The following is a 25,718-nucleotide window of genomic DNA, read 5'->3' as shown; positions in this document are numbered from 1 at the left end:
AAAGAGTCGTTTAGGGTTGTGAGACAGGGAGGAGGTGAAGTAGGTTTCTTTAGCAAGGTTGAGAGCAGAGTAGTAGGAACGTAGCATTAATTTATAGTGCAGAAAGTCAGACATGGAATGAGACTTTCGCCAACTACGTTCAGCAGTGCGGGAACATCGTCGTAGGTGTCAGGTTACAGTCGTGTGCCTACATGCTGCAGAGCAGAAGGGAGGGTGAAGTTATAGACAGAGGTAGCATTGTTAGGGAGATGAGAGGGAGTAAATTGATTGAGAAGTTCTGAAGGTTAATAGAGCTGAGGTATCTGGTTAGTGGTGCAAGGTAGCGAGTATGAGGCAAGGTTAGACAGGGGGAAAGGGGAATTAGAAAGGTTAGTGAGAGAGCACATGCTAGAAAAATAAGGTCCAGGGTGTTACCATCATCATAAGTAGGGGAGTTAATATGTTGTTGGAGATCAAACGAGGAGGTAATAGAAATAAATTTTGAAGCCATGGGACTTGATGGGGTGTCAACTGGGATGTTGAAATCCCCAAGGACAACAGAGGGAACCTCAGAGGAGAGGAAGAGAGGGAGCCATGAGGAGAAGTGATAAAGAAAGATGTTAGCTGGGCCAGGGGCGGCGATATATAACAGCAATGCGTATGGAGATGGGATAAAATAGTCGGATTGCATGGACTTCAAATGAGGAGAAAGAGTGTGATGGGGCAGAGGGAATAGGTTGAAAAGTACAAGTAGGGGAGAGTAGGAAGCCTACCCCTCCACCCTTCCTGTCATGAGGTTTGGGAGTGTGAGTGAGGTGTAGGCCACCATAGGAGGGAGCAGCGGGAGAAGCAGTGTCCAAAGAGGTTAGCTAGGTTTCAGTTAGAGAGAGAAGGTGTAAGGAACTAGAGACAAAGTAGACTTGTAGGGCTGTTAGTTTGTTATAGACAGAACGTGCATTCCAGAGTGCAAAGGTAAATGGGGGGGGGGTAAGAAGAGCGGCAGGGTATGTGGAAAAGATTATTGAGGTTTCTGGAATGTTAACTGGGAGAGGATGAGGAAGAGAGCACCAAAGGAGGGTTTGGGGAGATATCCCCAGAAGCTAGAAGAAGTAGAAGAGAGTGAGAGGAGGTGGTAATAGGACTTGTGTCATGTGGTGTTATAACTGGTGGTAAAATGCTAATGAGTGGTTCCTGGCTGAGCATGTTTGCTGGTACCTCGGCCGGGGCATCACCAGATGCCATCCTATAGGTGACGTTTATGGTTTGGCTGCTGTTGATCCTGTTTCCTATGTAAATGTTTTTGGGTCATTGTCGTGTTAACGCACTTTTTATGTTCACATGTTGCGTGCAATGACTTTGTTAGGAAATCGGCTGTGGCCTTATCATCCCCCATTGGTGTCTGTGTTTATTTGTGTGATTATTGGACGTGGCATAGCCCGAGAGTCGAGGCTACGCCTGTCATGAGTTATCATATATATGATTTCTGTCTAGATCAAAGAAAAACTGCAAATAACATTCTTCGTGTTTTGTCTGGCCGTGGCATGACCGCCCCTAATTACTCTTGTGCGAATTCTAACAACGTGGCTGGATTTATTGGTGATCGCCATTCAAGTACTGCCATTCCCATAGGACAGTTATGACCCACTATCTCCAGTCTCCAGACCAGACAAGTTGTACAAAGGCTCCAGCTTCATTCATCTGGCGAAGACCCAGAACACCATTTTAACTGTGAATCTCTTGTAACAGCTCAAGTTAGATTTGCATACTTGGCAACTATTGCTTACATTGCAAACTTATTGAAAGACTGTTTTGTAAATGATGGCTGTTTGAGGCATGTGCGCAGTCTTTGGATACAATGCAGGGAGAGTCCAGGAAGTGGGTTATTACTTCCTGTTTTGACTTACATTGGGATTCTGATGCGATATACACTGGGGATTATAGGAAGTAATGCATAATTAGAAAAAAGTTAACTTTACCGCAAGTGATGCATTTTTCTGTACTAACTTATCAAACTTTTCATTTAAAATAGTAAGATAGAATATAATCGCACCAAAAACCAAAATATATGAAGACCTACATGAATTATATTTAATAAAGAAATGCATAGGGAGCAAAAGATTACATATGCTAAAAGATCAATGATAAAGTTAAAAAGTTTTGAAAGGCATTTACGTCTGAGAGAACTGTATAAATATTATTATAGTACAAAGTGTACAAAACTGCCGATGAGTGAAACTTCCTGCTAAAACTAACTAATACTCTAAAGACATTTGATTAAAGTCTGCGTTTGTATATTTCTGTTCATGTAGATAATTACCGACGCTCTGCGGTTTTCTTATAATTTAAAACCAACATAGATTTGCGATCCCAAAACACAAAGTTCTGCATCTATATTGAGACTCCATTGCAATGAATGAGACCGCACTGTATAAAAAGAGCCGAGATGTTCAGGTTCATTACAATGATATCAGATGCAGCAGATGGCACTGACCCACACGGTGCTCGACTCCATCGAACCCGGCAGACACTCTCTGGCACTCGGCAGGTTACTGGGGTGCATGATGCTGATCTCTGGGTCTCTTCCATTGAAATGTCTCGTTTGTTTGTTGCTCCTGTGTGTGACGCCCTGCAGATCTGAGATCCAGAGCCCAGCACCGGCCTGTCATCTGCAAGTCATCGAACCATTTGAAGACTTTGAGTATTTTAATGATGGGGACATTATAATTGGAGGAGTTCTCACGGTGAATAGTCAAATGAGGATTTTTTTTTGGGGACAGGATAATTTTTCCCCCAAATTTGTCTGTGTCATGTAAGTTTCCCCAGCAAACCATAAAGGAAAGAAATAATATCTGTAGCACAAATTTTGGTTTGTGAAATTAAGAGATTAAGAGCCAAATCCAAGGGAATCATACCCAGTGACTTTGTTAACCAGTTAATCCAGTTGCTGTGCCGCTATTTGTAATGTTTGTAACATTGAGATCTAGAAATGCGTATTTATTACTTTGACTGTTTTGGAAAATTAACTTTATACAATGTAAGATTTTTTTTCTTCCAATATTATACATTTTATGCTATTGACTTGATTTAGGGGGATTTAGTATCTATTTGTTTAGTTGTTTTGCCGAAAGATTATTCTTGTTTTGTAATTTTTTGTCACACTTTCAGTCTGTAAAGATGAGCCACATGCTGTAGTGCGTGGGACTAGACCCTGACATGGCCACCGCTGTATCTCAGACAGGGCTAGGAATGGACTTGAGACAGAAATCTTTCTCACAAAGGTGGATAAGGATCCTGTTTAGAGCACATGTTATAGTACTCTCCACCGACCCATGACCTGTTTTGCTGTTTGTTTGGGTCCAGGCAGTTGATGGTAACATGGTATTGTTACAAAGTCTCAATCTGTTAAACCTCTGACTATGTTCTTCTGCTTTAATCTAATTCTTCTACCTTTATAGCCCAAGCCCCATGGATTACATCAATTTACTGGTCTTTCTTTTCGCAATTCAAATAGTGAACAACGACCCAAACATTTTACCAAATATTACCCTGGGTTATCATATATATGACTCCTGTTTAGATGAAAGAAAAGCTGTGAAAAGCATTCTTCAGATTTTGTCTGGCCCCCGCATGACCGTCCCTAATTACTCTTGTGTGAATTCTAACAACGTGGCTGGATTTATTGGCGATCACCATTCTACTACTACCATTCCCATAGCACAGTTACTAGGGGTGTATGGATACGCACAGGTGAGTAAACTGAATGGTCTTCCATGTATTGTCTGACATTAGCATTCAGTTTCATGGTGAGATCACAACCATGTCTGACTCCAAGCTGTTATTAGAAAGCTTTACAGCAGAATGGTTACACTTTTCTCTTCCGTTTTGTAGATCAGTTATGGAGCGACAGACTATGCGCTGAGTGATAGACGTGTTTATCCGCATTTCTTCCGCTCTGTTCAAAATTATCTTGTCTATAATAAAATTATATTGAAGATTCTAAAACATTTCGGATGGAGCTGGGTGGGAATACTCACGGTTGATGATGACACCGGAGAGACAGAGAGTCAGGCTCTGAGAGCGTATCTGACCAGTTATGGAATTTGTATTTCATTCACTGTAAAAATTATTTTATTACACCAACTCTCTGAAAATATGAAAATAATGTCAGAAACTGTTTTAATGTCATCGGCTCGAATTATTATACTCTGCGGCTCTTTCAGCACCAGGATTATTGACATTTTAACTCTGTGTCTCAAACATAAAGATATAACATTAATCCTTCCTCCTTCCTGGGCTTCCAATGAATATCTCACAGATTTCTTTGTAGAACCCCTGAATAGCAGTCTGGCCATAGAACTGCCTCCTCTAGCGCTGCCGGATACCGGAAGTTTCTTTGATAATATCCATCCTTCAAACCGTCCAGCAGACAAGCTTCTGGAAGATATATGGATATTTTATCATAGATGTTTATCAGAAAATTCTGAAAAGAATAGGCTTTATGAAGAGATCTATAAAATATCTCTGTGTAACTGCAGCGGGAAACATAAATTATTTGTTAAAGATCATCTGACGGTTGGTGTTTCTCCTCGGGTGTTTATTTCAGTGAGTGCTTTAGCTAAAGCTTTGCATGACATGCACTTATTTTATAACGAGAACGCAAAAGGAAATACAATCCAAAACATCTATAAACACCAGGTATGTATGAAATACAGACTGTTTCACGTGTCAGACGCTGACGGACATACAGGAAGAATTTCTAAGGCTTTATTTAAGAATATGAATTCTTGTCAGCCTTTATAGCTACTAATAAATATATGACACATAGAGACGGGTTCAGCGATCCATGAAATCATCCAATGGTTATAATCAAGATGGAAAAAGCATGATTTATAATTCAACTACATGTCTGAAATCAAATTGCAGCCATAAAATCTACACTAAGACCTCTAGAAAGAATGCTACCCATAGATAATAGGAGGCAAACTTATGTAAATGTGCAGCATCTTAGTAAAAGTTTCCTAGAAGGTAATGGGCTTGATTCAGGGACCCACCTGCCATTTACTGGTTGTAACAGGGATGATTGGCACATGGTTTGAGACTGCATGAAAAATCCCATAAATATAGAGAATTAGCGCATGTTAAATTAATACATTTTGTCAAGTGTTGTAGACACATATTAACCCTTTCATCCTCAGATGGAATTGAATCAACGAGTATCACCATTGCAATGCAATACATAATAGCACAGTTTATTGACTATACATAGAATTTAATTTAATAATTACTAAACTTGTTCTTTTGGATTAGTACAAATTGTAACTTTAAGGAAATTTGCCAATTTCGTCAATATGTGGAAATATCAGAAAATTAGGAGGAACCCCAAAGACACAAACAAAAAATATATTTTTCATTTGAATGCTATTTGTTTTTGTTACTTTCCCTAATTCATTCTCTTTCACACATTTGTATTCTCTCACACTCCCATTCACTCTCTCTCATGTTCCCTCTGAACGGCTCCCTACCTTCTCTGCTTTCATGTCCCTGTCTCCTTACCAACCATGGGAAAGTTCACTGGGAGGCCATGACCAGTTGTCAGTGGAAAAGTGGGCAAAGAAGGGGATAAAGAAGACAGAAGAACAGGAAGATGCAAGAGAAGAATTAGAGCTGCGTGGTGAGAAGACACAAAAGGTTAGCAGAGAAGGTAGGGAGACATTCAGAGAAAACGTGAGCAAGTGAAAGACCATGAGAATAGTTAATGAGGGTGAGTGATAACTAGACTTGTGCATTCGTTTTCGGGCAAACATGAAAATGAACACGAAGAGTCCGTTTTTTTGTTCGTTCCGAAGAAACCTAGAATAGAATACAATGCCGGTAAAACGTAGACGAAGACGCACAACCATGAAGAATCGAAGACTCTTCGTGATCGTCTTCGTTTTCGAGGCACCACCGCCAAATTTTCAAACAGGAGTGAGCTGATCCTCGTCTGTCCAATCAGCTCACTCTTGTGACGTCACGCTAAGGGTCTCGTCCAATGCCTGTGCTGCTGTTTTTTTAATTCTGAAGGCGCCTTTATAAGACCAGAGCTTGCCTGAGAGATCCATTCATTTTTCGCTGTGACTGCTTTGGCAACACTGCTGTGCTGCATCCGAGCGTTACAGAGAGATTGTTCTGTTCTGTGTGAGACTGGTAAGCCTTAGCCTGCCATTTCTCACAGTGTACGCTTCTTCACTTCAGTTCTACTGAATTAATAATTTTGTAATTTTTTAATAGAATTTTTTTTCCCAGTGCTTCTGTCTGTCATCAACTGTGTAGTGCTGTTGAGTTGACAGTGCACCCAGTGCCTTACTGGCACTGGGGTGCCCTTGCCCTGGGCTGGCACTGCCTACTGCCTGCCCTGTCTTCATATAGAATTTATAAATAATAATTTAATAGAATATATCATAATTTAATACATTAATATTATTATATATATATTTGTCAGTCATATATAGTATACTAGTGTCTAATCTAAAATCATTATAGTAATATTATTATAATTTATTTTAGCTAGCTTAATAATTAATTAGCTATAAATTATACTGTCTTATTTTGCTTGAGACTGTCTGTCAGGTAGAAGGGTTAATAATTTATCCAACATAAAGATTAACCAGTCCACTACTACCTTTAAACTCAATCTAGAATTTGATAATTCATTTTATTATTAATTAATAATTAATAAACAAATTATTAATAATAACTTAGTTAATAATTTAATAACTTTATAGTTCAGCTAATCTTATTAGTACTGGTGCTGCAGCTCTATAGTTTGTTCTTTGTTTTAGCAACAGTAAGAGACCAAGTCAATTTTTCTTAATTAATCTTTCATTTTTTTTCATTTGTTTTGCTCACCTCAGTCCATCAGTGAAGTGAACTTGTTGGGCTAGTGAGTGCAGCCGCATAAGTGCTGTGTTTTTTTTGATCAGCAAGCAGTGACGGTAACTCTTTTGCTAAAGATTCATATTTTCTCATTTTACATTTTATTTCAATTTTATTAAAAGTACCCTTAGTGTTTTGCTCACCTCAGTCCATCAGTGAAGTGAACTTGTTGGGCTAGTGAGTGCAGCCGCATAAGTGCTGTGTGTTTTTGTTCAGCAAGCAGTGAAGCTGTTTTGCTGTGACATTTTATTTCTAATTCTTTTCAAGAAAGATTGACTGTGTGACGACTTTTACTAAGCAAAGCTTCGAGGTACTAGCTGTAGTACTATTAAAAAACAAAATAATTTAGCACATTTTTGTAAGCAGAAGTAGGACAACTATATCTGTCTGCTTCTGTATCTGATTTAAACTAAAAGTTGTTTAGCCCCATAATATAATTTAATAAGTAATTCTTATCTATAATCTTAATCTATAATATATTATATAACATAATATAATAAATTCGAATTCATAATCTATAATATAAGTAATTCGAATTCATAATCTATATTCTATAATCCATAATATGTCATTCTAATTTATTATCTATTAATATTATATAACTTAATATTAATTAATAAATCATATACTGATCTAACCTCACTTTAGCTTGAGAGCGTCTGCCTAGAGGTAGACTTAGAATAGTAAGGAAATATAGCTTTAGCATAGTAGTACGCTAGGCTCTTAGGCCCGTGTAAATTTAAAATAAAAATAAAATACTGCTAGTTAATAAATAGTTAATCTTGAGTTAATAATTTAAATAACTTGAGCACTTTGGCAGATTGCACACAACAGCACAGTGCAGTTGTGCATAGTTTTACTTTTTCAGCAGTAGCACTGAAGAGAAACTTCCTCTAATTTTTTTGCAGGCTACCGATCTTTCCTTCTCCATGCAGAAGTGATGGATGAAAAGCACACTTCCCAAAATATTCTGCATGCAATGAGGAAAATGTTTAGCCTTTGGGTGGGAGCAGAGGCAGGCACCAATGTTGAAGTTGGTTTTGTGGTAACTGACGGAGGTGCCAATATGGTGAAAGCGCTGCGAGATGGTCATATTGTTGGTGTGCGCTGTGCAGCCCACATCATCCATCTTGTAGTGAAGGCAGCAATGTCAGAAGGAACTAATGTGGCAGCAGTAGTTCTGTCCCGCTGCAGAAAGATCGCTGGGCACTTTCACCATAGTGTTAAGGCTAGCCAACTTTTGAGGGAAGAGCAAGAGAGGTCAGGCCTTCCCGTACACTGCCTACGTCAGGATGTCAGTACACGGTGGAACTCAACGTTAGACATGCTGGAGAGGATTTTGGAGCAGCAGAGGGCAATCCATGATCTTGCCTCAGAGCACAATATTGGGATTACCTCTCCATTGAATAGGGAGGATTGGACAGTGATCGCCCAGCTAGTGGCAGTCCTTAAAAATCAAGGATGCCACAGAAAATTTAATGAAGGATCTGCTAAAAGTACACCTTCGCAAACGCATGGAAGAGAGTCCCAAAATGATGCTAGCGTGCCTTTGCGATCCAAGAATTAAGGGAAAGCTAGCTTTGAAATTTAATGTTCTCAGTAGCTACCGGGAGCAATTGGTCAACAAGGTGCGTGACTGGCAGCGTAAAATGGGAATGCTGTCCGAGGAGGGAGAGGTGCAGGAGGAGGAAGAGATTATGTGGTCTGCTACTCCTAGCAGCAGCATCAGCAGCAGCGCCACAAGCATCACAACAACACAGCTGAGTGGAGCAGCTGCGTTTTGGGAAGAGGCACTTGGGGGTATAGTTGGACCATCTGACAGAGCTAGCAGCAGAAAGGAGAGTAGTGCTGCTGAAATGGTCAAACTTTACCTCTGTGAAGTTCCTTCTGCGCCTAATGTTGATCCTCTTAGCTACTGGGATGAAAAGAAGAGTGTGTGGCCTGGGGTGGGGGAGGGTGTTTGAATGAGTATGCCTAATTGAGGGAATGAATCTGTGAATGAATGAATTTGTGTGTGTGTGATAGCATGGGTGTGTAAGTGCTGGAACCTAGGCATGATGGGGCTGTTAACAATCCCACTCCTATCATGCCAAGTCAGCCAGTACATGCTGAAACCTGGCTAGCTGCCCCCTTGTGTATTGATGCTGCCAGCAGTAAGGGGTCTGCACTTATAGCCACCCTGTACCAGAATGTACTGGCTGACTTGGGATGATAGGAGTGTGATTGCTAACAGCTAACAGCAATCTGTTAACAGCAATCACAGTCCCATCATGCCTAGGTTCCAGCATTTACTGGTTGCCTGGGTATAAAAAGAGTGTGTTTGCTGTTAGCAATCACACTCCTATCATGCCAAGTCAGCCAGTACATGCTGAAACCTGGCTAGCTGCCCCCCTTGTGTATTGATGCTGCCAGCAGTATGGGGTCTGCACTTACAGCCACCCTGTACCAGCATGTACTGGCTGACTTGGGATGATAGGAGTGTGATTGCTAACAGCAATCTGCTAACAGCAATCACAGTCCCATCATGCCTAGGTTCCAGCATTTACAGGTTGCCTTGGTATAAAAAGAGTGTGTTTGCAGTTAGCAATCACACTCCTATCATGCCAAGTCATATTGTTGATTTTTTTTGTCCAAGGTGTGTTACTTTTAATAAAAGTGTGGTTACACACTAAAATTGGACAAAAAATACAATGCCCAGCCAACCAGTACATGCTGGAATCTGGGTATGCCTGAGATTGCTGTTAACAATCATAATATAGAATTTTTTGTACAATTTTGGTGTGTAAATTACTTTTATTAAAAGTGTGTGGGGGTCATTTTCAGTTTCGTTTAAGTGAACCCTGAATTTCCGGTTTTGGTCCAGATTTTCATTTCGGTGCATCGCTAAAATAAATAGAACTATTTTATTTTTACTTATCCAGAATCCTGAATTTGTAGGCCCAGAAATCCCAGAAATCAGTGAGAGGAAAAGTAAAGGTTTTGTGTCATTTACTTTATTTTAATCTGCATATTTTATTAAAGGCCATATTTTCTCACAGTGAAAAATGAGTGCGGCCCTCGCACGGATACAATTCTGATGAAGTGGCCCACTGCAGAAAAAACTTGGACGCCCCTGGTCTACACCATTCTACTGGAATAAAATCCATACTGCATGGCTCCAGAGTCTCGTGCAGCTTCAGATTTTCACATTTTTTTAATATATGGACAAAGGCCTATCCTTTGATAAAATCATTTACAAAAACAGTTTTGTAGTTTTACATATTTTTTCTACAAGTTAGGTGTCACTGAAGGGAAAACCCTGCTTTATGATCAGCAACATCCCTTGAGAATATTACTCCACATACTGAGATTTGGTAACTTTATAAGTGAGCAAAATGCTATCTTAAATATTACATTATATTTTGTTATTTTTGAACTTTTGGCTTGGGGCAGAGAATACTGTATATTTCTAGTAAAAGAGATACTACTTGTTTGATACCAATTTAAGGTCCCTTTATTGGTATTTACCGTATTTGCTTGATTATAAGATGACACTGATTATAAGGTGACCCCCCAAAATTTGGAAAAAAAGAAAGCCTGAATAAAAGACTACCCCGTCAGTTTTATTAGTAAATATTAATTCACATGTAAACTATTTTTTTCACATTTAATAAACTATGACTGAGAAAAATGCATTTTTGTTTTTATTTACATTTATTAGCCAACCTGCCCCCAATTATGCTTTATACCCCCTATATGAACCCCTCGACTTACCGATGCATCCCTAGACTTGTCCCCCATGCTTCAGACTCCTTGGTTCTAACGATGTGCCGTAGTTTAATGCCGTAGGTTTGATGAAGGGTTGATGCTAGTTAATGATATGAAGTTCTAGTAGATGGATAATAGAGATCCAGTGTAGGTTTATTTAGTTGAGTGGGTGGGTTCTGTTGTAAAATGGGAGGTATTTTTATTTTCTTGATTTATCACATAAAAGAAAACTCTCCTGCATTGTGACTGTGAATGTCCTCTTCATTTGTTCAAAATCATTTTTAATAGGCGCAACGCTATATAAAAAGGATAACAATTGCATCTCAGTTGGGCCGCACATTTTACGATGAACATGGAGAATTTGCATACCATTACACAATTACAAATTGGGTGTTTTTATCAAATAAGTCTGCATTTAAAAACTTTGTGGGTAACTTCACTGAGTGGGCTCCAGAGGGCCAGCAGCTCATCATTGACTCGCATTCCGTAATATGGAGGAACAAAGACAACCAGGTAAGGGGGAATATAAACGTTATATAAAGAGGTTAAAAGAAAACATCTTTGACAGGGTAATGGTTGTAACTGTAGAGACATTTTCCTTCTATACTGGCATCATGCTTCCCGTTAACTCTTTTCTATCCAGATCCAACATACGACAACTTCCTTTGTAATGAAATACCTTCCTTTGTTCTACTCATTTTGCAGCCGATTTCTGGACTGTTTGCCCTTGCCATCTGATCTATATAAATAATTAGAAGCAGTCACACTCCACTTACCAATGATGTCCATCAGAAAATTTCAATTGACCACTTTTTTTGAGAAATTTCTCTATAATATATATATAACGAGTGTACAGCACGTCTTCTGTAAGACCATGATCTATGTTTTTACCCTTTCCCACCTACGAATCCATTTTATTAACTCCTTAGATCCCTACTACATGCCTTTATTTAACATGGAGGATGTTAAATAAATTTAAAACAAACAAAAAAAACCCGTTGTTTTAATCTAAGTCCCGGGCAGGGGCGCCGAGCGGTCGATCGTGAAGTTTTCAGCACCCGCTCGGCGCCCCTCACTCTCCGTGACTCCGTCGCGGTGCCGGCGTTTCATGCTCAGCTGTGAAGCGCGCACCACAGCAGAACGGGAAGACGGACGCCTCCCGCTCCCACCGCAGGACTCAACAAGGTAAGTAAGGATAATGAGAAGGGGCAGAGGGGGGTAAAGGCAGTGAGAAGGGGCAGAGGTGGTAGATAGTGATAAAGGGGGAGAGGAGATAGATAGTGACAAGATTTTTTTCCTTTCTTTTTTTGGGATGGGGGGGCACCAGAGGAGTAGTCTGCACAGGGTGCCAGAACACCTAAGGCCTGCTCTGTGTGTATATATATGTATATATGCTTTAGACATGCATTTTAACTACACAATATGGATTTATCTCTTTGAAGTAAAGATCGTGATTGAAATAGGACTTCAAAATAGCAGCGGAACTGGCAGTTTCTTTAATATTAGCCCCTGCTGCCGTTATATACTAATATTAGACCCTGCTGCTGTTATATATTAATATTAGACCCTGCTGCCGACATATACTAATTAGACCCCGCTGCCATTATATATTAATATTAGACCCTGCTGCCGTTATATATTAATATTAGTCCCTGCAGCCAATAAATATTAATATTTGAACCTGCAGCAAATATATGTATATATATATATAAATATTAGACCCTGCTGCCAATATATAAATAAATATTAGCCCCTGCTGCCAATACATATATATATATATATATATAAGTATTAGACCCTGTTGCCTTGGGCCCTGCTCCATGCTCCCTAGCATGCAATCACTCTCTCCGCTACCACACCAAAAAAAAAAAAATATATATATATATATTTGCAAAACTAACTGCAGATCAGGGGAAGACTGTGAGTGTCAGTGCAGTCTTCCCTCCTTCTGACCCCCGTAATCATTCCCAAAGTCCCTTTTACTTACTCCCTGTAGTTCAGGTATAGATCAACATATGGAAACAGCACGTGCAACTGAATAAGACATAAAAACCCTGTATTTGCAGGTATACAATACCATTACATAAGTTATGGTGGGTAAAAGGTGATGGAAACCCTTCCATTTAAATTTAAGGGGTAGTACAAGTATTATTAAACACTCATCTAGGGAATTGTAGGCTATTATTTTTTTTAGATTGTAAGGCAATGAATTATTTTGATCTTGTTGAATGATTTTCTAATTATCTAATCATCCAATTATGTTCTACTCCTATTGTATTGTTCAAAACAAGGAAACTACATGTTTATCTTTAATATTTTTAGTAGATATGTCTAGTATTCTGTGATTGTGCTTCTTCAATGAATTATGCATTTATAAGAGTGGCTCAAACATACGCTATTTGTAATGGTCAAAGTCATTTCAACTATCTTCTTGTAATCTTTTCCTGTTTGTAGATTCCAAGGTCTCAGTGTTCAGAGAACTGTTTGCCTGGATATCGAAAAGTCCTGAGACCTGGAACACAAACCTGCTGCTACGACTGTGTCCGGTGCTCGGAGGGAGAGATATCCAATAGATCTGGTATGAAAGATTACATAAAAACATACAAATGGTATACCCATAGTAGGTGTGTATGAATGAAGGCCTGCTCCTGGTCGGGTAGAGGGTGGAGTTGGGCCGAGGGGTATTGAGAGCCACAAGTAGGGGCAGGTGTAGCTATAAAAAAGCAAATAATAGACAACACAGGCATGACTGGAGCTTTAACATCACCAACCTCACCCAAGGGGCAAAAAAATAAACTACCTGGCAGCCGACAACCAGCTGTGATACCCAGCACGTCAGAGGTATAATCAGAAAGATTTACATTAGCCCCAAACTCCATGCTCCTGTATCCAGCTGGTTCTGAAAAAAAGAGATTCCTTTAGGTATTAAAGCATTAGCATCCAATATTTGTTTACGATTTAATATATGATTAGCAAAGTTGTTCAAGATATCGACTCATGGTGAGGCTTTTTTGGTCCTGTACTTTTTACATTGCCTTCCCATGTCAGATGGTGGTGGATAAGTGGAAAAGATTTCTGGCATATGTGGTAGAGGTTAATACAGTGGGGGAATTTAAACATCCATAGGATAGACAGATGGCTCCGGAATATAAGACAAGACCAAGGAAAATTGTGCAAAAACTGGAGCTGCTCCGTCCACGGATGTCCTGCAGGAGATGTTCCGCTCCCTCCCTACTAAGGTGGATTTCAGTAACCTGATCGAGTAGGTTAAGCGCACCTTGCATGAAGAGGTGGCGGATATAGCTGGAGTGGAACGGCGTACTTCCCACCTTAAAGACTCGCATACTCGTATCACACAACAGGAAATACATTTTCCAATACATTTTGAACATTGGATTCAATAGGTGCTATCGTTTAACAGTTTTAAGTTACACATTTTTACTGGATCTGCACGTTCAGTAAATTGAAGGAAGCAGCCAAATGCGTTGAAGATATCTAACATTCAGACGTTTATCCTTTCAGAGAAGACATTCCTGCTCTCATGATTTCATCCACTAGGAGGATATTGCTTGCAATTATAGTGCAGGTGTAGGAGATGCAGCGGACAACCTCCCAACTAACGGGTCTGGCGACAGAGTTGCAACGATCAGTGGAAGACATCGAGAATAGAGGTAGGTGTAATAACATGTGGGCGAGGGGCCTGAGGGAATCAGACGGCCCTCAGGATCTGCTGCCGCTATTACACTGTCTTGGGCCGTGACTTGGATTCCCCTATACGCCTAGACAGGGTACACGCTACGGCCACGCGGCAGGCCAACAGATCCACCCACAGAGAGTAATATGTTGCTTTCAGGACTTTATTATGAAGGAAGAAATAATGAACACAGCGCGGAATTCCCACTAATTTACGTTTGAAGGCCAAACCTTGGCACTGTACCAAGATCTTTCCGCTGTCACATTATGCAATCGGCAGATGTTGAGACTGCTCACGTCATTGCTTGAGGATAGAGGCATCCGATATCGCTGGGGATTCCCTTTCCAACTATCCTTTACCCAATGATGGCTCCACTTGTACCATGAAGAAGCATAGTGATATATAACGGAGGTGGCCCATGGTCTTGGACTCCCCATGCCACAGTTCAAAGACTGGGCCCTCTCAGAGATAACTTTAGTTCCAGTACCTTGTGACCTACCAGCGCAGAGTCATGGTATGCTGCACACATTTGTTCCATCTGGAGCTCGTTATGGCTGACATACTAGCTTGTGGTCTACTTTACATACTGCTACTGTGATGTCATTGGCATGTGGTTGCTCTATCGAGCTGGATGATTTGTTCCACCGGGCTTTGAAGTCATGTGATTCCACTTTGCTGATGTGGGGAGAAGGGTTCCCCCCGTTTTTTTTTCTCGCATTACGTTGCTACATTTTCCTGGGTCCACATAAGCTTGTGGTCTAATTTACATACTGCTCTCGCCATTATGAACCTTTTGGCTTATGGTTTACTTTCTATTCTGATATTGAAACGTATTTGATTCATGCGTGTTTATGATTGCTGTGTTGTTTTGAGAGACCTATTTGCCATGCATTGCTGTTACATGATTACACTCTGTTGTTAAGGAAGTGACAGGGGGTGGGTTTTTTTTTTTTCTTTTCTCGCATCCTGGGTCCACATAAGCGTTGTTTTGGGAGATCAATTTGCCAGGTATTGCTGTTACATAATTACACTCGGTTGTCACGGAGGGGACAGGAGGGGGGGTTTCTCCTCCATCTTACATTGTGCTTATACATTGCACAAGACCCAATAAGCAGCACACATTTGCTACACCTGGCACTCGTTATGGGGGACCTGCTAGAGTGAGGCCTAAGTTACTTATTGTTACACATACATACTGCCACTCACACATACACTCTGATACTGGGGGGTTAATATGGTTGTCGTTGTAAACTTTGTTCTGTTTCAGGATGGTTCTGGTTCTTACCTATAAAGTGTGAGTCATGGCTGTGAAGTACTGTGGAGATTGTACTTCTCATTTATTATTCTTCTACCTCGCTGGCACTTAAAGTGGTGATTCCGTTTACCCCAAGCAGATCGTTCTACCATTGACTGAGGGTTTGGCTACATTGCCATCGCTCTACCGAACACTGCTGTTACGCGCTTATTGCACTTCTACACGTTGTTGTGTTTAGTCTCCCTGTGTCCTGTTTTCTCCCCTTCCCCCACTGTCTTCCTTTCCTCCCCCGCCCACCTTCCTCCCTCCTTGCGTGGGATAGCTATCCTGTTCTCCAGGCATTCCTCCTTCCTCATGTCAGCTTTTAAGGATGATCTTGATGGTAGATACACGTTTGTCAAAGGCACTATCTTGGACCAAATGTTTACCTTTGTTTCTGTATACCTTCCTAACCAGAGACAATGCTTTGCTTTGTCACGTATACTCCACAAGCTTATGGAAGGAGGGCATCCTGGTAGGGGGGGGTTTCAATGTGGCGACAGACCCTCAGGTGGACTCTACTACTCGTCCTTCTGGGGCCTTACCGACTCACTAAAAGCAAGTTAACTTGATTTTGGGGAGATATCGCTTCGTATATTATACTTGCTACTCTGCCCCGCATCGCCCATATTCCAGGATTGATCTTTTCCTGATGGAGTACTATCACCTGGGTTTGGCTGAGGGATGTTCTATTGCAGTGGCTGAAGTGTCGATCACTCCCCGGTGACATTGCATCTCCAGGCTCGTCTTTATAGGCCTACTATCTAACGATGATGCGGTCTGAGATGTGTGTCTGAGATGTGTGACGCACTTTTTTCAGGACCACGCTAATTCGGAGGTGAAACTGCCCCACAGTGTGGGAAGCCCACTGTGTGGGAAGTGCACTGTTCGGGGTCTCTTTATCGGTAAAGCGTCGTACAGTAAGAAACTTTGGACTCGGGAGATCATTGCTCACCGCAATGGAAGCGCTTCACAAGAGTACCTGCGATGAACGCACTTACCTTGAATTGAATGATTTAAGGCGCCGCTTGATCACATTGCTCAATCATGATATCCGGAGGACGTTTCTTCGCACTCGTTCTCTCTATTATGAACACAGGAACAAGAGTGGGCGCTTACTGGCTAGGGCGTTGTGGGCCAGGCAACAGACGCTATACATTAATAGAATTAAAATGACTAAGGGTCTGGTTTCTTGCTTTCCTGCTGACATAGCTGACTCCTTTTGTCATTACTACCGCTCACTGTACAATCTCCCCTGTGATTCGGAGGGCGCTACCCGAGTATCTCTCATACACGCTTACCTGGAGGAGCATGTAAGCCGTAAACTAATGGTGGAACAGCCTGAGGCTATAGAGGGGGAGATCAAGGAGGATGAGGTGTGGGCGGCGGTAAAGTCGATGGCAGCAGGGAAGGCCCTGGGACCGGATGGCCTCCCTCGCCGATATTATTGTACCTTTTGGGAGCAGCTGAAGACTCCTTTCACAAAGCTTCTTAATGCGAGAGACACCTTATGAATAAATTTTTATTAATGCATTTTAAATACCTGCTGGTGCTCTGGCACGGTAGATCACCCTCCTGTCCTGGCGGGGTCTGTTTTTTTATTCTCTGTCATGGGAGTCCTTGATCCACTGCCCCACACAGTTCCACATCTGTTTCCTCCAACGGATCCTTATCCTCGTCCAGTCCTTGCATACCATAGTGGTTGCACTGAAGATGGCCGCAAGAGAACAGCCTGTATGAACTGGCCAATTTTCACATTCCTAGTACTATATAGACCCCATTAACCCTCTACACGCGCCTTCAGGTTACTTTGAAGACCCTACAGGTTGTCAAGGATTTCTGAATCAATGTGAAACACATTCCGAATTGATGCCATCTTAATTCCCTTCTGACCGTGCCAAGTTGGCCTATGTCATCTCTCTTCTAACGGGCAAAGCAGTGGCTTGCCCCCTCTAGTAAAGGAACGCTCCACCTGTTTGTTATTGTGTTAGTGGGGCCTTTGCACTTTGTCTTTGATCTGCCAAGACAGAGGACAACTGCCTCCACCTTGTTGTTCAAACAGGGTTCCGTGAACTATGCCATGGATGTAAACCCTGATCTCAAATCCACTCACATGACCATTGTATTTTGTCTGATCCAGTCCACGGGTTCCACAGACACAGATGCATTTTTGGATTCTGGCACGTCAGGACTCTTGATTCTGCTCCTAAGTGGGTCTACCTATTCAACCAAGGACGACTCCGCCTAGTGGAGTGATGGCAGACCACTTCAGCCAGCAGAGGATACCCACACCACAAAGCCTTTTGCTCTAACAGTCGGCCTTTTCATAAAAAATAGGTGAAATGTAATGTAATGTAATGTAATGTTCCTCATCAATTCTTATGGTTTTGGGCTTCCAGTGGTTACAGAGGTAAAGCCCTGTCATAGACTGGAGCACCAGACAGATAAAATCCTGGGGATTAAACTGTGCCTTCCATTGTCACAAACCAGTGAGAGTGACTACCTTAGCACTGTCAATTTCCTAAGCAATACCAACAATACGTGGATGAGGAGGAGTCTGAGAAACTACCACCTCATATGCCTTATGACTGTCCTATAGAATTACTCCTTTGGACCATGCACCCCAAAGGCCGTGTCTACTCTTTATCCATTCCTGAGATGCAGGTGATGGAGGAGAATCTCAAGAGAGTTCATCCGGCTCTACTCATCACCTGCAGGAGCAGAATTCTTCTTCGTTACGAAGAAGAAGGGTCATTTATGCCCCTTAATGGATTATCAGGGACAAGATTACCCACTGAAATACATATCGCATATCGCTGTTTGTTCTCTTGTGGGAGAATGTCCTTGATCAAGTAACTATTTGGCATGTTGCATGGAGCTTACAACCTCGTCAGGGGATGAGTGGAAAACTTCCTTCAACACCTGGGCGGACCATTACGAATACAAGGTCAAGACTTTCGGTCTCTGCAACTCCCCTGCAGTGTTTCAGGAGTTAATAAATTATCTTCAGGACTACCTTCAACAGCTCATTGTGGTGCACCTGGATGACATTCTCCTCTACCAATTTACCGACCCACCAAAAGCATGTTTGCAATGTGCTCACCTGTTTTTACCCACGGTCTGTACGCAAACCTGGAATGATGCATCTGCAAGGTAACCAAGGTGGCATTTCTGGCATACATTATATAGTCATTCTAGATTGACTGATGGAGTTAAACCTTTACAGCGGTTCCTTGGTTTTGTGAACTATTACAGGAAGTTTTTTCGCAACTACTCCAAACTCATCACTCCCTTAACAACCCTAACCAGTAAGGGGAGTGGTGGAGATGCTGTTATGGCCTTCCAATGTTTGAAAGAAAGGTTTACCATTATTATGACACCAACAACATGTAGTTCAGGTATAGATCAAATAAACAACACATGGAAACAGCACGTGCAACTGAATAAAACATACAAATCCTGTATTTGCAGGTAAACATAAATAATGTATGGAAACATAGCATAGCAGTTCTTGAGGTGAAGGCATTCAAAGGTGGGGTTGGATCCATCTTGCACTGGACCTCTATAGTGATTTGCTTCATGCCAGCAGCACTGCTCTTGAGCAGTGGAGACACCTCCTGAAAGGGGCACTAGTTATAACCCTTATACTCATGTATCACAAGAACCTACAATCAATGGCGTCTCCAGCTTTCATATTTAAGGGGGGCACATGGTGGGACAGGGACCAAAGTAGGGGGAGGCAGTTATAAAACGCTACATATACACTATATATATATATATATATATATATATATATATATATGTATATGCGTTAGACATACACACTATGTACTTTTCGCTTTGAAGGAAAGACCTTGATTGAAATATGATTTCAAAATAACAGCTGAACTATTTTTCATTCTTTAATATTAGACCCTGCTGCCGATATATATTAATATTAGACCCTGCTGCCAATATATATTAATATTATACTGTGCTGCCAATATATATAATATATATATCCACTTGTCCCCTCATTCACTAAACCACACCTCTCTTTTACTTACTCCCTTGGAGTTAACTCCTGATGTCTCCATTTCGCTGCTGTGGGATGACACTGCTCCTCTATCTTTTGAACGAGCAGCTCCTACGGCCCGGGGTACTCTGTTGCAACGTTTTGAAATTATACGATATGTTAAATCGCTCCCGTGTAAGCACCATCTATTAGGATCCTAACCCCGTTCAAACAGCTAGTCAGGAGTGATTGTCTCCCCAAGGGTGGGATTTCTATGATTTATTGTCTGCTCCTGGAGAGGGATTCTTCGCTCCTCCCGACGTACAGGGAAATGGGAAGCTGAGTTCGGGGAAGCCCTTTCCGAACAGGAGTGGGAGAAGGTCTGTATTTTGACGCATAAATGTTCTATTGCTTCAGGGTACCAGGAAACTGCTTATAAACTGTTGACTAGGTGGTACAGGACTCCGGTTGCCATCAGTAGACTCTTGACGGGGAGTAATCCAACCTGCTGAAGATGTGGAGTGGAGAGAGGTACCTACCTGCACATCTGGTGGGATTGCATTCAACTTCAGCCCTACTGGGCCGGGATATTTTGTTGTTTGGAGGAGGTTTTCGGTGAGCCAATCCGGCCTACCCCGAGTTTTGGTCTCTGGGACTAATGAAACGCTTGGTTCTCCGTCATCTTCTCAATGCAGCTCGAAGTCTTATACCACTTTACTGGAATCGATCTGAGGTCCCCTCCTTGCGTCAATGGGTTTCCTGCATGGAGGAGATACGGGGTTTGGAAGAACTGGTCCATTTGGCCTCTGACAGGATGGAGGCATATAGTGGGGTGTGGGCTTGCTGGCTGTCCTTCCAATGTTCTCCGGTTCTAGCGTCATTGCTTCAGCAGTGAACATTCGGCTGGCAGTTGGCCACCTTTTTCTCGCCTACACCTTAAGACCCCTTCTACTTACTGCAGCCCTTCTCCCTGTGTGTCTATTGGTTCTGTGAAGAGGTTCAGTCATTGTCAGATGCCACAGCTTTTTCTTTCCTTGTCATCCTACTCCTTTTATGATTTTGAGCTATTGTCTAACCCAATGTCTCTCCCCTAAAACCATGCAGTACAATCACATTTAAAAAAATATATATTATGTTTAAATTACATATTGAGACATAATGTTACTTTGTGTTGTTTTTCAGACAGTGAGAACTGCATTGTTTGTCCAAGTGATAAATGGTCTAATGAGAAAAGGGATCGATGTATTCCAAAATCAGTGGAGTTTCTATCATATTGGGATGCAGTTGCTGCAGTTTTATCCTTTGCAACAATTCTGTTTTGTCTTGTAACTGTTGTGATATTACTGATCTTCATTGTCTTCAGAGATACCCCAATTGTGAAAGCTAATAACAAGAACCTCAGCTTCCTCCTCTTGGTCTCCATCATGCTGAGCTTCCTCTGTGTGTTTCTGTTCCTCGGTCGTCCTGAGGATGTAACCTGCATGCTGCGCCAAACTGCTTTTGGAGTCCTCTTCTCATTAGCTGTGTCTTGTATTCTGAGCAAAACAATCATGATCTATATTGTTTTCAGAGCCGTGAAACCCGGCAGCGCCTGGGCAAATTGGGTCAGTGTGAAAGTCTCCAATTCTATAGTACTGCTCTGCTCATCCATTCAAGTTATCATTAATATTTCCTGGTTGGCCATTTCCCCCCCATTCCAGGAGCTGGACATGCACTCTTATCAGGGAAAGATCATCATTCAGTGTAATGAAGGCTCAGTTATTGCCTTCTACTGTGTCCTGGGTTATATGGGGCTTCTGGCAGCTCTTAGCTTTATTATAGCTTTTTTAGCCAGGACATTACCGGACAGTTTTAATGAGGCCAAATACATCACCTTCAGCATGCTGGTGTTTTGTAGCGTTTGGATTGCGATGATCCCGGCCTATCTGAGCACCAAAGGGAAGAACATGGTGGCCGTAGAGATTTTTGCCATAGTGGCTTCAAGTGCAGGACTTGTAGGATGTATATTTATTCCAAAATGCTATATAGTTCTTTTTAGACAGGAATTGAATACAAAAACATATTTACTTGGAAGCAGAATTAATGGTCTAACCAAATAGTTATGAGAAACATATTCTGAAATTGAAGTTTTATTAATCTAAAATCACCAATGGTCAATGTTATACTCTTAAATTAGTTTTCTGGACATCACAAAGCATTTTTCACACAATACATTAATGTCCTGGACTTTTAGGAAGTATAAAGCACTGCTAACCCAGCAGCACACAAATCAAAACACACACAACAAGACCCAAATAAACCTCTACAGACAGTGTAGATATAATGCTTATGCCCATATTATGAGTATAAATGAGTTAATTGCTGGATTCTGAACAATTGAAAGATTCACTGATTGGAATTCAGATGATCGACCCTCCAGATCTCATGTATCCATCCCTTCAGGTAACATGTACAATAAAACATTAAATGAACCGGTCATAAATCCCTAAATAGTTTTGTGTTTCCTTCTGTACACTCATTTGCATATTGGTTACAAATTATTTAAAGGACAATCTAATAAAATATATTTCAGATCATGTTCATATTTGTGTTAATTTGGGAAATGAAATTAAAGCCTCTTCTCCCAGCAAAGGTATAGATAAACTCCCTAAATTATAGGCATAGATTGCAGGTTGCACACCCCAAAGCCAGCCCTGGCATCCACACTGCCCACATAACACCCAAATTATACACACATAGGACGTGCCATCTTTGTCCCCAAACAGCCCAGCATGAGTGAACATTGTCCCCAAACAGCCGAGCATACACCATCTTTGTTCCATAAACACGCTACCTGTGGCATCTTTGTCCCATAAACACCCTGCCTGTACCATCTTGGTCCCCAATGCTTAAACAACCTGCTTATACTATCTTTCCGTCCCCTGGATGAGCGAAGAGTGCGATGTGGAGGATTTAAGATGTGGAGGAGAGTGTTGTGCAGACCTCACAGCTGCAGACTGCTGAGCCCATGAGTCTGTGCTTGGGCTCCTGCTCCTGTACCCTGACCGGGTCTCCTCAGAAGGGCTCAAGCGGGTCGGAGGACGCAGCCCGCGCTGCATGGTGTGGCGACACGTCATCTTCGGGAGCGCTAATCGTGGCTGATGCCTGCAGGTGTGCCAACTGAGCCTGCAGACGTCTGCCACCCCCTGCTTCACTTCAGCTCTCAACATCCATGACCTGGCAGTAATGTGTGCTGCTCTGGGAGAAGAATCTGCTCCTAAGCCGATATCGGGAAAATGGCTAACAGGGAGGAGGGGGCACAGACCTATATACACTCATACACTCCCCCACACTCACACATGGGCCCTGTCTGCTAAGACCCTATTATTGCTTACATTGCAAACTTAAGTCTGTGTGCTGTAAGTGATGGCTGTTTGATGTTTTGCCCAAAGATATTTGTGGAAACAGCTTCACAAAGTAAACAAAGTCTAGTGCTAGAGTGGCATATAGGGGTATAAGGCATGATCGACCCTCCAGATCTCATGTATCCATCCCTTCAGGTAACATGTACAATAAAACATTAAATGAACCGGTCATAAATCCCTAAATAGTTTTGTGTTTCCTTCTGTACACTCATTTGCATATTGGTTACAAATTATTTAAAGGACAATCTAATAAAATATATTTCAGATCATGTTCATATTTGTGTTAATTTGGGAAATGAAATTAAAGCCTCTTCTCCCAGCAAAGGTATAGATAAACTCCCTAAATTATAGGCATAGATTGCAGGTTGCACACCCCAAAGCCAGCCCTGGCATCCACACTGCCCACATAACACCCAAATTATACACACATAGGACGTGCCATCTTTGTCCCCAAACAGCCCAGCATGAGTGAACATTGTCCCCAAACAGCCGAGCATACACCATCTTTGTTCCATAAACACGCTACCTGTGGCATCTTTGTCCCATAAACACCCTGCCTGTACCATCTTGGTCCCCAATGCTTAAACAACCTGCTTATACTATCTTTCCGTCCCCTGGATGAGCGAAGAGTGCGATGTGGAGGATTTAAGATGTGGAGGAGAGTGTTGTGCAGACCTCACAGCTGCAGACTGCTGAGCCCATGAGTCTGTGCTTGGGCTCCTGCTCCTGTACCCTGACCGGGTCTCCTCAGAAGGGCTCAAGCGGGTCGGAGGACGCAGCCCGCGCTGCATGGTGTGGCGACACGTCATCTTCGGGAGCGCTAATCGTGGCTGATGCCTGCAGGTGTGCCAACTGAGCCTGCAGACGTCTGCCACCCCCTGCTTCACTTCAGCTCTCAACATCCATGACCTGGCAGTAATGTGTGCTGCTCTGGGAGAAGAATCTGCTCCTAAGCCGATATCGGGAAAATGGCTAACAGGGAGGAGGGGGCACAGACCTATATACACTCATACACTCCCCCACACTCACACATGGGCCCTGTCTGCTAAGACCCTATTATTGCTTACATTGCAAACTTAAGTCTGTGTGCTGTAAGTGATGGCTGTTTGATGTTTTGCCCAAAGATATTTGTGGAAACAGCTTCACAAAGTAAACAAAGTCTAGTGCTAGAGTGGCATATAGGGGTATAAGGCATTTCTGGAGGCAGAGTGGCACATATGGGGTTAAAAGGCATATCATGGGGCACAGTGGCATATAGAGGGTTAAAAGGCATATCATGGGCCACAGTGTCATATTGGAGTGGCAAGCCTGGGGGCAGGTGTGCGTAACTGGGGGGCAGGTTGGAAAATACAAGGAAATAAAAACAAAAAAATATTTTTCTCAATCATAGCTCTTATTAAAAAATGTAATAGTTTTCATGAATTAACATTTACTGGTAAAACTTTTTTCCTATAGGGTCGTCTTTTATTCAGGCTTTTTCTTTTTTTCCTAAATTAATATTCAGATTTTGGGGGGTCGTCTTATAATCGAGCAAATACGGTACTTCCTGTTTTGACTGACAACAGGATCCTGATGCAATATGCACTGGGGGATTATAGCAAGAGATGTCCTGACTATGCTAATGGTGGATGTCAGAGCTGGATAATATATATATGTGTATATATATATATATATATATATATATGTATTACATTAAAACAAATGGTGCATTTCTATGCTAAATTATCATATTATAAAATAGAATATAATCATATCCAATCAGAAGACCTCCATGAATTATATTTCATAAAAAGACATATACAGAAAAATCAATGATAAATTAAAAAGTGCTGAATAACATTTAGATCTAAGAAAACTGTATAAACATTATTAAAGGACATAAAACTGCCGATGAGTGAAACTTCCTTGTAAAACTAACCAATACTCTAAAGACATTTGATTAAAGTCTGTGTTTGTATATTTCTGTCCATGCAGATAATTACCGGCTCTCTGCACTTTTCATATAATTTAAAACCAACATAGAATTGCGATCCCAAAACACAAAGTCCTGAATCTATATTGAGACTCCATTGCAATGTATGAGACCGCACTGTATAAAAAGAGCCGAGATGTTCAGGTTCATTACAATGATATCAGATGCAGCAGATGCCACTGACCCACACGGGGCTCGATTCCACCAAACCCGGCAGACACTCTCTGGCACTCGACAGGTTACTGGGCTGCATGATGCTGATCTCTGAGGCTCTACCGTTGAAACGTCTCGTTTGTTTGTTGCTCCTGTGTGTGACGCCCTGCAGATCTGAGATACAGAGCCCAGCACCGGCCTGTCATTTAAACATCTTCAGACCATTTGAACACTTTGAGTATTTTAAAGATGGGGACCTTATAATTGGAGGAGTTCTCACAGTGAATAATCGAATGGGTGGGTTTTTTTTTGGACAGGATCAAATTTTCCCCATAAATGTCTGTATCGAGTAAGTTCCCTCAACAAACCATAAAGGAAGGAAATAATATCTGCAGAACAATTTTGGTTCTTAAAGTTTAAACTGAGTTTTCTCAGAGATTTAACTCTCTTAACGTTACACACACTGTAATGACTGTTATTTTGAGGTCAATATATGAATGAGTATCACTCTTTATTAGGCTGTTTTTTTAATTAACTTTATACAAAGTAAGATGTTTTTTTTTCCA

General features: G+C 41.6%; 1 protein-coding gene across 1 annotated transcript; it reads left to right on the top strand.

Annotated features, from left to right (window-relative positions):
* Window positions 1-2,422: 2,422 nt before the first annotated feature.
* On the top strand, window positions 2,423-21,722 carry LOC149280993 (vomeronasal type-2 receptor 26-like). The gene is made up of 8 exons (XM_089499810.1): window positions 2,423-2,520; window positions 2,612-2,788; window positions 3,435-3,726; window positions 3,868-4,058; window positions 5,547-5,667; window positions 10,930-11,154; window positions 13,096-13,219; window positions 20,806-21,722. Exons 1-8 carry the CDS (start codon window positions 2,423-2,425, stop codon window positions 21,720-21,722), a joined length of 2,145 nt encoding a protein of 714 aa, XP_089355936.1.
* The last annotated feature ends 3,996 nt before the right edge of the window (window positions 21,723-25,718 follow it).

The sequence above is a fragment of the Sceloporus occidentalis genome, unplaced genomic scaffold (assembly GCF_023333645.1).
Source record: "Sceloporus occidentalis isolate IW3139 unplaced genomic scaffold, rSceOcc1.0.p SCAF_140, whole genome shotgun sequence".
NCBI classification, from domain to species: Eukaryota; Metazoa; Chordata; class Lepidosauria; order Squamata; family Phrynosomatidae; genus Sceloporus; species Sceloporus occidentalis.
This window is presented reverse-complemented; position numbering and strand designations above follow the sequence as displayed.